At 50.3% G+C, this 16,879-nt stretch overlaps 1 protein-coding gene across 2 annotated transcripts; it reads right to left on the reverse strand.

The window, feature by feature from the left end:
• Positions 1 to 1,982: 1,982 nt before the first annotated feature.
• On the reverse strand, positions 1,983 to 11,289 carry Tspo2 (translocator protein 2). 2 transcript variants are annotated; one of them, XM_042671937.1, is made up of 5 exons: positions 11,256 to 11,289; positions 9,902 to 10,094; positions 9,396 to 9,537; positions 8,992 to 9,181; positions 1,983 to 2,205 (listed from the first exon to the last, which is right to left on the reverse strand). In XM_042671937.1, exons 2-5 carry the CDS (start codon positions 10,072 to 10,074, stop codon positions 2,192 to 2,194), a joined length of 519 nt encoding a protein of 172 aa, XP_042527871.1. In that variant the 5' UTR covers positions 10,075 to 10,094; positions 11,256 to 11,289; the 3' UTR covers positions 1,983 to 2,191. The 2 variants fall into 2 exon arrangements, with proteins under 2 accessions (XP_042527871.1, XP_042527872.1); XM_042671938.1 differs by lacking the exon at positions 1,983 to 2,205 and having other exon boundaries at positions 8,964 to 9,181.
• Positions 11,290 to 16,879: the final 5,590 nt, after the last annotated feature.

Genomic DNA, 16,879 nt, shown 5'->3' on the forward strand with positions numbered 1-16,879 from the left:
AAGCCCTCTCCCTCTATCTTTATTTTAATTGAGTGACAGCAGATGCCAGAGTGGGGGAATGGAAACTCTGGCCATGAATCCCCTATTTATCAGTGGGCAGACAGGAAACTGGCAGGTTGGAAGCCTGGGCCTGGTCCTCCCTGCCTCTCCCTCTTCTCTTACACTGCATTCTTCCCTGGGTTCTGATCCAACTTTTCCAGCTCCATGGGAACCCCGTGGAAGGGGCTATGGAGTCATCCCGAGATTCGGGGGAGAAGCCATCTCAGAGTTGTAAGCAGGAGGAGGCCTCTATTGAAAGAAGGGTGGTGGTTGCAAAGAAACCTGGGTCATTTCCACTGGAAGGAAAACTGGAGTTGGGAAAGGAAGACCCTGGGAGGGATCAAGTGAAAACCAAGGATTTAGGGAGGAGAGTATGTGTTATGACTGACTAGCCTATGACATACCCATGATGCAATGCCAATTGACAACCCACGGTGACAGAAGCTGTCATTCACTGAGCTTCAAGATTTTTAAGTAGGGTAGGCAAGAAGTTCAGTGCAATACCTGTGAAAGCGGACTTCATGCACTCTACAACCCTGGAAGGCAATGGACACTCCCCCTCATGTTACATGCGGGAGACTGAGGCTCACAGAAGGAGTAAGGGCCTCGCCTAGGGTTCATACAGTTCATAAAGAGCATAGGATATTTTATTCCAAAGGGCAAACATTTCAGCCTCCAAGCTTTGTTCTCTCTCAGTGAATTCTGTTCGCATGTCAGATAATTTGTTGAGCATCTACTCTTGGCCAGGTGCTGTTTAAGAATTGAGACGGCAGCAAAGAACAAAGCAAATGGAAGTCCCGGCCCTCATCATGGAGCTTGGAGGAGTTGGATGATGAATAAGCTAAATAAAATAGATGGTCTGTTTGCTGTGGCTAAGTGCTAAAAAAAATAAAAGCAAGGTAGGGAAACAAAGAGTGACAAGAGGGGGAGATAACATTTTTTTTATAGGAAAGTTCTTTGAAAAGGAGACAGTGGAGAAAAGATGGAAGAAGGCAGGGGAATGAGTCATGTAGCCAAGGGGAAGTGTTCTCAGGCCCAAAGCCCTGAGCTAGGAGCATTGCTGGTGGAATTAGCAAGGCTACCTAGTAGAGGAGGCCAGAGAGAGAACTCAAACTAAAGAGGCTGGCGTCCTATGGACTCTTCTTAACCAAGGTTTTCTCTGTATGAAGGGAAGTCATTTGGCTCTGGACAGATGAGACAGAGTTCCACTTCTGTTTCTTCAGGACTACCTAGCTTCTGGCTTGAACTTGAACAAAAAGCAGGGAATAGGAAACACAGAGGGACCACAGTTTGAAGCCAGCTGAAACTAGATGATGGAGCGGCTTGGAGTGGGGTGTCACTGAGCTAGCAGATATAGGTTAGATAGCTTCTATAGCATTCATGGTATGCTTAGCAGGGGCCACACCTCTTCGTGTTTGGGGCAGTGTAAACACTCTGGGACATTCTCAGGGACACAGAAAGGAGGGTCAGGGTTACCTTCGGGTTGAAAATGAGGAACCTAGGATCATTGAAGAGCAGGTCTGAAAACGACTCTGACTAGGGGTTAGATGCTGTGACTAGGGAACAGGAGTTGGGTTGTTTGAGTCATTTGGAACTCTCTCTACCAACGAGTTGTGGGCAGCACAGCACATGCTTACTGTGGCTGGTGCCCAGCATTTTGCCCAGGATGCTCTTGGCATCTCCCTATAGTTCAGGTACAATCACTAACAGTTCCCCTTTCACACCTGAATGTATTCCAGTTGGATAATAAATCACACCCTACCTGTTAGACTTATTACCAAACCCATTCTTGCTCAGAGATTATTTTCTCAAACATCTTCCCTGGGGAATGAAGCAAGGGTTAGAGTAATAGTGCTTCTGTCCACAATGAAAAGGCAGGAACAGCTGATGAACAGCACGGAATGTTTATTATGACACATACATAGAGAATTTAAATGCAAAGGGTTTACTCCATTCTTTTATGGAATCAACATTTACTATGGGCTCCTTGGTGCCAGGTGCTGTAGTAAATACTAAGAATGCAGAGATGAATAAGTGGAGCTTCAAGGCTTTATCACAATTAGGGCATCCATCAGGCACTCAGGCATGCCTTGTCTCATTGAACCCTCACACCAGGCTCTCTTGGTGTGAATTATTGGCCTCATTTTGCAAGTCAGGGACCTGAGGCTTAGAAAGCAGAAATGATTGGTATTAAGATCAACAAGGATTTGAGTCCTGATCTTCTGAGATCATGTCCAGTCTGATTTCTAGGCCTGCACCCAGACAGATCTGGTTCCACATCTCTAATGCATTCTAAGTAGGAGCCCCTCTTCTACTTCCCAATTTGGACCAACCAAGGGAGAGCAAAATGTTTCCAGGAGGATACATCCAATCAGTTCACTGGTCCTCCAGGGGAGAGGCTCCCTTAGGAAAAGAACTTCCATTTGGACTCTCACATAATCCTGATCAGGAGAGGAAGATGTTTCAGTGCCACCTCAGGCCCTGATTCACTGTGTGATCTTGGTCCAATCATTCCCCGTCTCTGGGTGAATTGACCAAAAGCTTCCCCTCGTTTGTCTCCTAGGATGCAGGCCTACTTGTAAATGGCTCTCTATCAAGGATGGTCAAAGGGAGGAAAGGGAAGAAGCGGGGTAGATGGGGACGGGTGAAGGGGAACCATATGGTCTGTATTCCCTGATCTCCAGCCACTCTGAGTGACTGGGACACCGTGGTGCAGAGGTGCCCCAGAGGGGGCCCCTCATTCGCACCACATCCTTAGGAAATTTTCCCTTTGACCTTTGGGAGCGTGTTCAGAGCCTGCCCCCAGACTGATGATGGACAGCTTCCTTTTCCACTCCTCCTTTTCCACTGCTCTCACCCCAACTGCCATCCATGGAGGCCCGCTGACCTGCTCTGGCTATTTATGGCACCTCCCAGAGTCCTGAATTCCTGGCTGCCCCCTGGTGTTCCATTCCAAGTCAGAATAGTTCCCCACACAGGGCCCCAGAGTGCAGCAGCTAATCTAGAGGATCAGGTGCCAGGAGCTACCCTGCAGCTCTCTTTTTAGGGCTGGCACACTAGCTTCTCCTTCCTATATTAACCCTTTTGGGGAAGGTTCTGTCAGTCCTCCCCACTGCACAGGAACTGGACATTTTGTTTAAAGCCACACAAAGAGTCAGTGGGGCACCAGGACTTGAGCTCAGCTCCTTCTTAGCCTCTACGTTCCAGGCTTTTCCCTGTCTAGAGTTCAGTAACATGGAGAACTGACATTAACATGTCCTGGTTGCCAGCCTGATGTTACCCTAAGTGCCTCCAGATAAATTCATTTACTCTTCACTAAGATATCCTATTATGCTGCTCATTTTACTGGTGAAGAAATAGACCCAGAAATTGAATGACTGGCCTAAGGTAGTTCTGCTAGAGAAGACACAGCTCTTGATTTCCAGAGTTATGCTTTTATAATATTTTTTCCAGTCCTGGAACTTGAAATCAGGGCCTGGGCACTGTCCCTGAGCTTTTGTGCTCAAGGCTAGCACTCTACCACATGGGCCACAGTGCCACTTTTGGTATTCTGGTGGTTAATCTGGAGGTAAGAGTCTCACGGATTTTTCTACTCAGGCTGGCTTCAAACTGTGATTCTCAGATCTCAGTGTCCTGAGTAGCTAAGATTACAGGTGTGAGCCACCAGTGCATAGCTAGAGTCATGCTTTTAGCCTCCACAGGTCACTCCCTCTGCTACCAGGCCCTTCGAACTGAGAGAAGGGGATGAGATGGGAAGCTGGAGAGCGTGGGAGTTCTTGCAGGGAGAGTGGGCTCTGAGAAGTACTGATCCGAAGAGGGGTATGTGTTTCTCTGTTGGGAATACTTATACAAAGGCCATGTAGCTGGGCACCAGTGGCTCACGCCTGTAATCCTAGCTACTCAGGAGGCTGAGATCTGAGGATCATGGTTCAAAGCCAAGCTGGGCAGGAACATCCGTGATACACTTATTTCCAATTAACTACCAGAAAACCGGAAGTGGCACTGTGGCTTAAGTGGTAGAGTGTTCCCCATGAGCTGAAGAGCTTAGGGACAGTGCCCAGGCCCAGAGTTCAAGCCCCACGACAGGAAAAAAAAAAAAAGACCCTATAACTGGGGCTGGCCAGAAGGTTTGTTTCTTTAACCCCTGCCTCCTGTAGAAGTCTTGAGACAAACTGTATCTTGTCCCATTTCCCAGGACCATCTGGGAAAGCATTCAGAGGTTCTCCTGGTGGCTGAGGAGGAAGGGACAGGGTCTCGCATGACTGCTCTTATTGCGTCTTGGCAGCACGCAGGGCTGTCCTCTCTGTGAAGGGATCAGAAAGGCCAGGAGAAAACAGAAGCCTCACCAGGGGAAAGTTTAAATTCTCACTCTGTGAAAGAAGATACCTTTGGAGCGTGTTGATGGAGTGGGTGCTTTATGTGCAGGACAGCTGGGACCCCAACAACACGTTGCCCAGAGACCCAGCCCAGGCGTGCTACTCCTCCGGTCACTACTGAGACAAGGTACACAAACAACAGTCATGGGCACCAGGCACCCTCTGGCGGGCAGGAGTCTGCCCTCTCTGGCAACTACTCTGTTGACATAAACAGAAGGTGTCCAGGGCTTTGAGCGGCCTCCTCTGGGGATGGGAGAGAGGGCCCCAGGGTCTTTCAGAGTCTGATGCTGGGAGAAGGCATCCAAATCACAGGGCTTTCAGCCTCCTTCTGCACCGGGCACAATGCTTGCCTTACCTTTGGGACACGCTGCCCTGGGTAAATGGTGACACCCAGGACTTCAGTCCTGGTCACCATAGTCTTCTGTTTGAGCAGCCATTCACAGCACCACCCAGCTTCCTTGGCATTGCCTGGCTGGAGTCTTTGGGGAAGGTGATCTGATAAGAATCGTGCCCATTAGGGTGACTAATAGTATTTCTCCTTGCAGGTGTGTTTGTAAGGCCAATCGGTGTACTGGGACAAAAACTATAAACTCAACAATCAAGTTTTGAGAGATGAGAAAAGTTTTTGCGTGTGTGCAGGTGGGAGAGAGTGGAGGCTTTTCTGGTGCTCATCTGACACAGAATATTTCTCAGTGGGTTAGGGGAGCTCAGGGACATAGACACTAGACAGTGATTGAGGCCACCAGGAAATGACCAAGATGACTTCTGGCTTGCATGAGAGAGGAGGGGATACGAATGTGTGAAGGTGAGGGTTGTTTTTTTTTTAAGTTGTCTTTTTCCAATTCTATCTCCCCATAGAAAATATGCTCAGAGCAGAAACCGCCCCTCAGAAGCTCTGGGTATAACAAGAACCCAAGAAGCTGGAATTGTGACACGGGTGACTTATCTCCCAGTTCAACTCAGTGAGACCCACAGTTGAGTCTACACATATTTCCTGGCTCTTGGTCTATCCTCTGTTATGGTCTGAATATGAAATGCCCCCAACAGGCTCATTGTTCAACCTTTTGTCCCAGAGGGCAGTGCCAATTTGGGAGGTCCGGGAAACTTTAGGGGGGTAGCTCTTAGCTGGAGGAAGGGGGATAATGAGATCAAGGCTTGTGAAGGTTCTACCTAATCTCTGGTCCCTTCCTGTGTCTCTGCTTCCTGTTCACCATGAGGTAAAGAAGCTCTTCCACCACATGCCGTCATGGTGTTCTGCCCAAGCGTATGAGACCAAACAACCATGTGCTGAACCATGTGAAACAGTGAGCAAAATAAATCTTTCTTCTCTTAAGTTGTTCTCTCAAGTATTGCTGTCACAGTGAGGAGAAAGCTAATATATGCTCTATAAATTATAGCATCGCTCTGGGGAAGGCAGACACAGAATGGCTGTCCCCAGTTTTAGCCTAAACTGTAAATAAATCCATTTTTTCCTTTTTTATATATGTTGTCATTTTCTCTCAGGGCAGATGAGCAGCCAGAACTCAGAGCCAGTTTTTTGTTTTTTGTTTTTGGCAGGAACTCTAGTGACAAAGGGTCCTCAAAGCTAGAGAGGTAAAGGGTTTATGGAGCAAGGTCTGTTTGGGTTGTCTTTACCTGAGGATAAAAGAGGAAAGTTGAGATGTGAGTGAGTCTTCAACAAAGCCAGGTTTGGGGGTGAGGAACTTGTGAGCTACTAATGACGATCAGTGGTAACATTCTTAAAAAGAAGGGTCTTTTGCTGGCTTTCTGGAACTACAGAAAAGGGGAATTCTGGGAAGGCTCTGAAACTTGGCTTAAGGCAGAGGAAGTTCCCAGTGATAAAGTGGATAGGAAGAAAAAAGACCTCAGAGCCTGACATCATTGAAGTGGCTTCTGGGCATCTTTGATAACATGGGCTGTATCAGCGGGGAGGTTGGAAGAGTCAGAAGTGCACAGAAAAAAAAACAAAACATTTCTCTACCTCCTTCCAGGCCAGCTGACCATCCTCTGATCACTGGACATATCAGTTGCTATCAGATCTCACCCCTCCATGGTTCCAGTCCATCCTGGGCTGGCTCCATTGCTGTGAGCCCATGGGGAGGAAAAGAATCATGGCAGCCAGAACATGTGATATAGGAAGTGTCTCTCACCTCATGCAGCCAGGAAGCAGGGAAGGGGGGGGGCGGACAAGATGTACCCTTCAGAGCATGTTATTAGTGATGGACTTCCTCCACATACGCCAGCCTCCTAACAGCCCATTCGCTTTGACTCCATCATTTTGTTAACCTGCTGATGAGGTTAGTTTCCTCAATATCCAGTCACCTCTGAATACTGCTGTATTGAGGCGCAGGCCTTCAAAATGTGAGTTTTTGCTAGATGCCTGCAGCTCATGCTTGTGATCCTAAGCTACTTAGGAGGCTGAGATCTGAGGACCCCGATTTGAAGCCATGTAAAAAACCAAACCAAACCCGTGAGTGTTTAAGGGACTTGATGTCCAAACCATAAGAGTCTAGCTCCCGGGCCAGAATGGCAAACGGTTGTACTGTCTTTATTTCCCAAGATGGCCTGACTCCCTGCCCCTGGAGTGGGGCTGGAGCCCATTCAGTGAGAGCCTCAGAAGGTCCCTGTGCTCCCTGCCCCCTTTTGAGAAGCGGAGTCCTACCACAGCAGTTTGTCCACTGGCTTCAGATGAGGATCAGGAGAAGTTTCTAAAACTATCAGAGACCTTCCCTCCTTTTCCACTTGATCCTGTAGGGATGGTGTCATTTTATTTTATGTTTTGAAGTGTGACAACATGTTCATGTATACTTTCATTCCATCAGTCACAAGTATGTAAGTACCTACTCTGTGCCCTGCCCTGCCCTGTGGCTCCAGGTACAAAAGTAGGTGGGACCCCGTGTTTGTTCTCCTGGGGTGCTCGTGACCTGCCCTCTGGGTGGAGCTGCCCTTAGCAGAGGATGAGAGGCTACCGTGCCCTCTTGGCGGGGTGAGCTGAGGACTGGACCTGGCTGTTCCCTTATCAAGCGAGGCTGTCCGGCTGGCCTCTCCTTTGTGACACCTTGAGTCCCCATCTGTACAGGCTCCGTTTGTCTTGGCTCCCAGAACCACAGTGTGTCACAGCGAAACAGGCTCCAAAGTGATACATGCCAAGAGCCCCGGAACTTCAGTGAGCTGCTGATGGGCGTGCGAGGGAGCTCATTGAATCTGAAGATGCCAGGAGCCCATCCCTAAAGTTCTGATGTAGCAGGTCTCAAGTGAGACCCCCCATAAAAGACCAAAATGGGCTCTGGTACTCAGCTATAATCTTCAGCCCTGGCCATACCTGAAGACGTCCTGGGGTAGTCTATCAATCAGCTGCTCAGGTCTGACCCCTTGAGAGTCTGATCAGTAGATTGAAAGCTCCTCCATGACCTCACCTCATTTCTGGTAGAGGACGACCCCTCCCATAAACGGCCAGGCATCTGGGCCTTCCCGAAGTTCTTGTTTTGGAGTTGGGGGGGTGGTGAGTAGCCCCTAAGGCAACCACTCATGGTCATGTTCATTGCTTTGAAGCATGAAGCAGAAGGTGAGCGGAAGAGAATAAGAGGAGGTAACAATTTAAAAAAAAACCACAGAGGTTTAGAAAAGAGAGACATGAGAAAAGGCTGGATGGAAAGTTCCTGCTGAATTTCACCACTCAGAACCCTTTCCCAGCCCTTTATAAATATGAATTTGTAATTGTTTGATATACATTATTGAAAGCATAAGAATACAGGTAAAAAATTCTAATTTCATGGATCAGAGATAATCACGCAAGGTCTTAGCATGAGACATAGAATAGACTGATCAATCACGTGATAGGTATGATGTAAAATACATAACAATACATTACATACATAACAATACAATACATAACAATACACTATATGTTGTATCAGGCCTAACCTTAACTTGTGACATTAGTTATTTCTTTAATGTTAGTTTTCTGTTTTTGTTTGTTTGTTTGTTTGTTTGCTTTTTGTTTTGGTCGGTCGTGGGGCCTGAACTCTAGGCCTTGGTGCTGTCCTTCAGCTCTTCAGCTCAAGGCTAATGCCCTACCTACCACTTGAGCCACAGAGCCAGCTTTTTCTGCTTATGTGGCGCTGAGCAATCGAACCCAGGGCCTCTTGCATGTGAGGCCAGCACTCTACCACTGACCGAACCACCTTCCCAACCCTAGTTTTCCGTTTTTATGCAACCCTGAAGTGGCCTTTGTTTCTCTGATAATCTAAGTGCTGAGCGGTTGTCTGGGTATGGGAGAACGTTTGAATGGAGTGAGACAGTGGCCACTTCTGCTGCCTGTGTTCCCACGCCGGCTCACCTGTGCCCACTCTGCCCCCTGGATGCCACATACCCGAATGAACGCGCCGCATCAGACCCCCAAAACCATCAAGAGGATTTTATTCTTTAAGTGTCAAGCAAAGTGTCTGCCCCTTTCCCATGTCTGTGGGTTCTAAAGAGAAAGGGTATTTCGGGGGTACTCAGGAAGGCATCCTGCCCTCATCCCCCCACCTCCCCAGCTGTCCTCCCTCCTCTCCCTCCCCTGGGCCTCAGTTACCCTTCTCTGTGGGCTGAGGCTGGTGTGAGGGACACAGGCTGTCCCTCCAGAGGTGGTAGGTGATGGCGGTGGTCACAGTCAGCCAGGCCAGGTAGGGCAGCAGGAGCAGAGCAGCCAGCTTGTTGATGGGGTGCCAGATGCACACCATGCTCACCACCAGCCCAAACAACAGCAGCAGGTACATCAGTGCCTGGGCAGGGATCATGGAGGGGGAGGGGTCAGCACGTGGCTCCAAGAGCCAGACTACCTTCTCCCTGTGGTACCCTGATCCAATAAGCAAAGTCCCTCAGATGCTGCATACCACAGGAATCTGCCAACCTGTGAACTTCCCGCACCTGATCTGAACTGTCTGCCTGGTGATTTCCTTTTCCGTTCCCTCCATTGCTGAGCACCCTGTGCCTTACCTGACCAGAGTTGTCAGCTGACAAGAAGAGCATCAGGACAATCCAGCTGACGATGAGCTGTAGAGCATAGAGGCCAAGGGGCAGCGCCAGGGCCCACTGGAAGCCCCCTCCCAGGTCCTTCCACACCAGGTAGGAGGCATACCTGCAGAGAGATGATGGCACAGCGCTAGCAGGAGGGGTTTCCATGGCGCCTGGAGGAGCCTGTGGGTATAAGGTCCCTTGGTTGCCAGGAGGGACCCTCGTGGCCTGAAACGTATCAAGATTTGAGGGCTGGGGAGCGGGAGGCAGGCGGTGGGGGGGGAAGCTTGTGGGAAGAGTTGAGCATGGTGGTGATGCTGGAGACTCAGAGACAGTAGAAGAAGAGGTGGGCGGGGGAATGCAGTCCTGGGTAGGCAGAGGGTTTTTGTCTGTGGGATCCACTCCAAGAAGTAGGATGGGGGTGTCATCCCTTTGGAGGCCAAGGGGACTTGCTCCCACCCCAGCGGTTACCCGGGCCTTGTGCTCACCCCATGACTGAGTAGATGGCTGTCCACACGAGCACGATGACCTTGTGAGGCGGGCACCAGGGCAGCTTCTTGGGGACCTCACACCATCCAGACATCTGGTTTTGAGTGACTGTCCAGATCAAGATGGGCCCCAGGTGGGGCAGGCCCACAAAGATGGGCCCTTGAGGCCGCATTCACCTCAAGGAGGCAAAATCTGGGGAGGCAGAGAGCATACTAATGATGAGCTTTCCCTATGTCTTTCCCTGGGTCTCTCTGTCTCTCTCTTCCTCCTAACCTGCTGCTCTTCCCTGGCTAGCGCCCCTCACTGGGGTCTGGTCATGGAGCTCCTGCCCTGCCCCTTGGGCCAAACTCAACCCTTACCTCTGGCCTAGCTACCCGTATCATGTCCATTTTTCTGGCTTCCAAGGACTTATTTTCTGACCCCTCATTTGGATACTATCACCTACTGGTAGCTGCTTCTGAGTGAAAGGCTTTCCTCCCTCTACGGGGATCTAAGTCCAAGGGATCAGGTCCACACCTGATCATCTTTAACCTCCCACAGTGGACAGCACTTGGCCAGGTCCACAGCAGGCACTGAGGACCATTGTCTTTCCTAAGCTGACAGCTACCATCCTAGAAAGACTATGTTCTGAAGGTAGGAGCCAGAGAGATTCTTGGATCCATTCCCAGTCCCCAACGGGCCTGCTCATCTGCCCTGGCTTATCTCACTAGACCAGACTGATACACTCTAGGGCCCCACCCAGCCTGATCTCTTGCCCAAATTCAGAGGCAGCCCCAATGGATACTTCTCTGAAGCCTTAGCTCTGGTCTGATCCTGAAATGAGGTTCCACATGCAGCTCTCCATTTGTAGAGTGGAAGGCTGCAGACACAAATGTCTAGGTCTCTAGACATTTGTAATTCTCAAGGAAATAACTGGTCTTTGGTCATGCCGTGGTCATTTGCGTATTCCATTTGCTGCATGTGGGGCAAGGTAGACCCTTCTCAGCCCAGGCCCCCAGCCAATACCATTCTTGCTTAGCTCATGATATTTTGGGCCTACTTTCCACATGATAGATGGGATATGAAGGAAAATAGCTGATCATTTTCAGTGTGCTGGAGTGATGTTCTAATCCATTTTTTTTTCCTGTCAGGGGTGAAGGTTACTTGTCCTGGGGGCTCCTTGGACAGGACTGAGTCTAGACATCTTTCTGTTTGTGTATCTCTGCTCCTCACTGTCCATTTACTCAGTTTACCTTCCTACCTCTCTCGCTCAGGCTTTCCTGTGTATCTAGTGTTGCTGACCCTCATGGTGGCCTTCACCCTCTTTTCTCCTGTCACCCAGTACTCCCATGCCTCCTTGTTCCCAGGCCTTACCGCTCTTTCCTCAGGCAGCACAATGTCTAGGCTGGGTGTCTGATGACACTTGATGTGTGCAAGACAGAGGGGGGGAAAGGAGGGAGGGATAGGGCGAAGGGTGGAGCAAGCTGCCCAGCTCTCTGCCTTCCTCAGATGGCAGGGGTGGTGACACTGATGGGAGTCCAGGTTGCTGCTTGAGTGCTTGCAAAGAGTTCCTCTCAGCCAGGGTGTTCTTCTTGCCCTTCCCTTATCTCCTAGATCCTTCTCTCTCTCTCTCTCTCTCTCTCTCTCTCTCTCTCTCTTTCTCTCTGTGTTGCTGGACCTTGTGCCTGCTAAATTCTCTACTACTAAGCTACATCCTCAACCCTGCTAAGCCCCTGGCCACTGTGAGACCTGGGCCTGCTTGACGGCTCAGCTCTGGCTCCAGCCCTACTGATGGCTGTGGCCTCTGCATACAGCGAACCTACCCTGTGTCCATGGAGGTAAGAGGGGCCCTCGGATTTCTCCAGACCCTTTCCGTAATCAGTAAAGTCTCCAAATAAGGCAAGCGCCAGCTTTGGAAATGAGCTCACGATCCATGAACACAGTCCCTGGTTACAGCCTCCTAGCTGACATGGCCTAGGCCTGGCTTGACTTCCAGCTTGGAAGATCTTTCCTAAATCTCCAGGATTTTCTACCTCCAAGACAAAGGCAGAAGACAGTACTGTGGGGAGGGGACTGGGGGTGGGGAATCTGGGCAGGAGGAGACTGGTGCTTCCTGGAAGAGTCCTGCCTCCTGTTTTCTCTGGAGAGCAGTAGCAGAGCATGTCCCCTGCTCCTGGCAAAGTCCAGTCTCCCGAGTGACTCAGATACCGCTTTGTCCAACAAAGACAGACACCTCCCCTCTCTGTTTCCTGTCAAAGTTCTGACTTCCACTGTCTTGTTTATCCTTCAGGCACTAAGTCTCTTTCCCAGGCTGATTCCTCTCCATCTGTTCTCTTGTGGCATTGAAGGTGGGGAACCAGGCTCCCAGGGGGTGTCCCACTATACCTAGGGAGCAGGGAGGAGGGGCAGGCATGGCAGCCAGGGACAAGAGGCTAAAGAGTCACTAACTGAGGCCAGAGCAGAGGAGCTGCTTCTTTACTTCTTTTTTTAAGTTGCAGTGTGTGTGTGTACTCGTGCGTGTGCCCATGAACACACACACACACACACACACACACACACACACACACACACACGCCATCCTGAGGCTTGAATTCAAGGCCTAGGAACTGTCCCTGACCTTTTCTTTTTTTTTTTCCCCCTCAGGGCTAGTGCTCTACCACTTGAGCTCCACTTCCAGCTTTTATTTATTTATTTATGGTAGTTTATGGGGAATAAAAGTCTCACAGACTTTCCTGCCTGAGCTGGCTTTGAATTGTGATCCTTAGATCTCAGGCATGAGCTACCAGTACCTGGCCTCATGTTGTATTTTTACTTTGGCACATAATACTTTCTGAGATACACACACACACACACACACACACACACACACACACACACACACACACATATGGGCCTGGGTGCTGTCCCTCAGCTCTTCAGTTCAAGGCTAGCACTCTACTCTACCACTTGAGCCACAGCGCCACTTCCGGCTTTTTCTGCTTATGTGGTGCTGAAGAATCGAACTCAGGGCCTCACGCATGCAAGGTAAGCACTCCATCACTGAGCCAGCCCCACACATGTACATTTTAAGTGACATCTAGTCACCTCAAACATTTCTCATTTCTTAGTGGAAAAAGAACATTCGCCCCCCCCCCACCCTCATATATATCTGTAGTCACTTTACTGTGTCACAGAATGCAGAACTTATTATTCCTATCAAACTGTAACTTTGTACCCATCGACCAGTGTCACTCCGTCCCCTCCCCCAAGCCCCTTCCTGTCTCTGCTATCTGTGCACCTCCATGTTTATTGCAGCACCTCTCACAGGAATAAAGATACAGAATCATCTAAGTGTGTCCAACATGGATAAAGAAAATGTGACATGTGACATGTGAGGTGTGTGTGTGTGTACAACAGAATTCAGCCTGAAACGTCAGAAAGGAAATCCTATGATGTGACACATGGATTAAACTAGACACAGACATAAATACTGCATACTGCATGATCTTACTTAGGGGAAGAATCTGAAACTTGATCATGGGGTGGGGCAGAGTATGGGACACAAGAGCACAGTGGAGGGAAAGTCACGTGTTGGCTATGGAGCTGATAACTCGGGTTGTGATTCTACTGGAGTTCACCACAGTCCTCCAGTGCTTACCAGGTCATGGTGATAACAACGATCGTTTATCACCCATTCCATGGTAGGCACGCTTCATCTATTACTTCAGTAATGATAATCACTACTCCACACAAGATAAATTTTCTTAAAAAAAACCTACATTTGACAGACAAGGCAATGAAGTTATGTGTGCCCAAGATGACTGGCCAGGAACCTGGCCCAGCGTGTGGGTCGCTGGACTCCGTGTAGCCAAGCAGTCTGCATCCAAACTGCATCCATTTTGCTACCCGCTCTCATTCAAAAGTCCTTGTGGAGTACCTCTTCTCTGTCAGGACACCCCCAGAGCTGAGGAGCAGAGGCAGATAGCTGTGCGGGAGGGGAGGCATGCCCTGTCCACAGAGAGCTTTTATTCCAGCGGTGTTAGTGAGTTCTGTAAGGCCTCAGGCTGCTGAAATCAGAGCCCAGATCCAAAATCAGCTCAGCCCTGAATACCGGAAGTGGAAAGACCACTGTGTGGGAAGCAGGTCTGGATATTTCCTGGTGTCAGCCACACTGGGAGCTGGGGCAGTGTGCTATCTGAGGAGACAGTGTCTCTGGGTCCTGGTCCAGCTGCATGGGACCAGCTTCTTAGAGCTTCCGAGGCTTGAGCCTGCAGAGTCAGTACCTGCATCTTAACAAGATCCTAGGTGATGTGCGTGCAGATTATGCTTCGAGGAACTCTGGTAGGGAGGGCTTGAAAGGTGCACCACCTGGGCCTAGCGCCTTCTACCCCCTCGCCTCCTTTCCAGACCTGTGCAGGACAGTGGGCTGACTGCCCAGGCCTAGACTTCTCCCCACCCCTCTTTAGAGCCGCCCAGGGGCAGGACTCTGCCAGGAAGCACCTGGCCACACCTACCTGGATCCCCCGCCCACCTCCACTGCCTGATGACTGGGCCTGGCTGACCTCCCTCTCTCTCTCTCTCTCAGAGAAGGAACTATTGTTCCTGGACAAGCCTGCAGCCTCTGAGAGCACTTAGACAGCAAGGTGAGCACTCTCGTGGGGGTAGCTGCAGGGAGCTGGGCCTTGTATGGGGGTCATCTGGAGCTCAGGACGGAAGAGCCCGCCCAGCTGAGCCTGAGTAGCTAGGTGTGGGGACCCTCTGCTGGAGGAGAGGAGGAAAAGGGGACTTGGAGAAGGGCCACTGCTGATGGGTGTGAAGAAATGTATGCCATGTGTGACAGGTGTGGATTTAGCGATTAGGACATGTTTTTTTTTATGTGCGTGTGCGGGTCCTGGAGCTTGAACTTAGGGCGTGGGAGCTGTCCTGCGCTTTTCTTGTTCAGGTCTTACCACTTGGGCCACAGCTCCACTTCCGGCTGTTTTGGTGGTTAATTAGAGATAAGAATCTCATGGACTTTCTTGCTTGGGCTGGCTCGAGTCATGATCCTGAGATCTCAGTCTTCTGAATTGATAGGATTACAGGCCTGAGCCAGTGGCGCTGGGCTCCACTGTGGTACTTTTCCCATCCTGCAGTAGGTGCTGGGGAAGCGGGGGATAGCCAGTGAGCATCTGGGGTGTAGCTGAACTGGGCAGCCAGTGAGCATCTGGGGTGTAGCTGAACTGGGCAGCCAGAGGCTGGGGCTTTGTTCTGGAGAAAACAACTGTCTGGGGACAAGTGCCATCAGCGTTTCTAAAGGCCATCATTTTGGAAAAATGCCACTGGGACCGTCTAGGCTCTGGGGCAAGCAAGCTGGGGGAATGGGTGCTGAGGAGTCAGCCATGGAGTTGGGAGACACCAATGAATAGACCACTGCACTATAAACCTTACCCAGCCCAACTCTGGTCCCTTTCTCTCCTGGAGTCAGGGAAGAAAGAGGATGGAGTGAGGAGCTGTTAGCTGTGCTCCACGCGTGGGCTGGGGGACCCTTTAGCCTGCTTCAGGCCAAGTAAATGAATGGGCACAGGGCGAGGCCCAGCGAGCTTTGGGTGGTCATTCCAACCTCTCCAGGAGGGGAGGCCAATCCAGGGGACAGGGCTCCATGCCATGGAGGGCATGTGGACTCCGGTCTCTCCAGACCCTGGGAAGGTTGTTGCTATGGAAACAGTACAAGTGCCCACCTTCCATACCCTTTACCTGGTCCATCCCCTGCCACTAGGCCTTCATAGGCAGGGGGTGAGGGGAGTATATTCCTTTTTACTTTACTTTTGGTCTCTTTCTTGCCAACTTCATTTCCTCTAGAGGGAAGGAAGAAGGGGTGGGGGTGGGGGGAGCAAGCGGCGATTCTGTAAGTCCTGTCATTCCTGGGCATCCCTCTTGTCTTCTGCAGTTGTTACATTGGTCTCTATCCAGATGCTGGAGAGGAAACTCAACGTCCTTATCTATGAAATGGAGACACAAATGACATCAATTCGTAGGACTGTACAAGATGAAATGAGATAAACCGTGTGGAATGCTTTAACACTGCCACCCAGTAAAGCTCCGCACGTGATGTAATTACAAGAGCGATTAGCCGGGTGCTGGTGGCTCACGCCTGTCATCCTAGCTACTCAGGAGGCTGAGATTTGAGGATTGAGGTTCAAAGCCAACCTGGGCAGGAAAGTCCCCGAGAGTCTTATTGCCAATTAATCACTAGAAAACTGGAAGTGGCGCGATGGCTAAAAATGGTAGAGTGCTGGCCTTAAGTGAAAAAGCTCAGGGACGGTGCCCAGGCCCGAGTTCAAGCCCCATGACTGACCATAAAAAAATTACAAGGACTATTACTATGGAAGGACAAAAGGAATGGAAAGGGGGTTCAGGGCAGTTTGCTGTACTGTCCTGCCAGTGCTAGCTCACCTGATTCTCCACATTTTCAGTGAGGACGTAAGAGGTAGGGGAGCATCTGGCCTTGTGGGGGAAGGAACTAGGAAGGAGTGTGGTCTTCAAGGAAGGAAGGAAGGAAGGAAGGAAGGAAGGAAGGAAGGCAGGAAGGGAGAAAAGAAGGAAGGCAAGAAAGAAAGAAGAGGGTGGGCAAACTCAGCTCTCCGTGGCTGTCTTGAGATGGATGGGTGGATGGAGGGGGAGAGGAATGAATGTCAGATTTTAGATGCTTCTCAGTATAGACCCTGGTGAGTTAACCAGAGGAACTTCCAAGGACTGTAAAGGAGGGCCTCCAATCTGAGCTGCCAGTGCACTGAGTTGCATTCTCTCTGCCTCTCCTTGAGGGATGAATAAGACGTTTTTTTGGCAGAACTGAGCCTCCTAGGGTACCTGAGCCATACCTGGTGTTCAGAGAGTGTTCCTTTGAGTAGTGTCTAGTAAACAGTGTTCAGGGAGGGATGGCAGGGGAGCCCATATCCAGCGAAGGGGTGTGAGGGAGGGCTGGGATGCCATGAGGAGGGGTCCAGGTGGGGAGATGGGGCAGGTAGGGAGAAATCAGAAAG

Source organism: Dipodomys spectabilis, unplaced genomic scaffold, assembly GCF_019054845.1.
Source record: "Dipodomys spectabilis isolate Male_0828 unplaced genomic scaffold, ASM1905484v1 ptg000669l, whole genome shotgun sequence".
Lineage (NCBI taxonomy): Eukaryota > Metazoa > Chordata > Mammalia > Rodentia > Heteromyidae > Dipodomys > Dipodomys spectabilis.

Excerpts from the sequence above, each read along its gene's own strand:
- Tspo2 (XM_042671937.1), bottom strand. The coding sequence starts at position 10,074 with ATGCGGCCTCAAGGGCCCATCTTTGTGGGCCTGCCCCACCTGGGGCCC. Across the intron at positions 9,538-9,901 it reads GCCATCTACTCAGTCATGGG|GTATGCCTCCTACCTGGTGT; the intron begins GTGAGCACAAGG and ends ATCTCTCTGCAG. Across the intron at positions 9,182-9,395 it reads CAGCTGACAACTCTGGTCAG|GCACTGATGTACCTGCTGCT; the intron begins GTAAGGCACAGG and ends ATCCCTGCCCAG.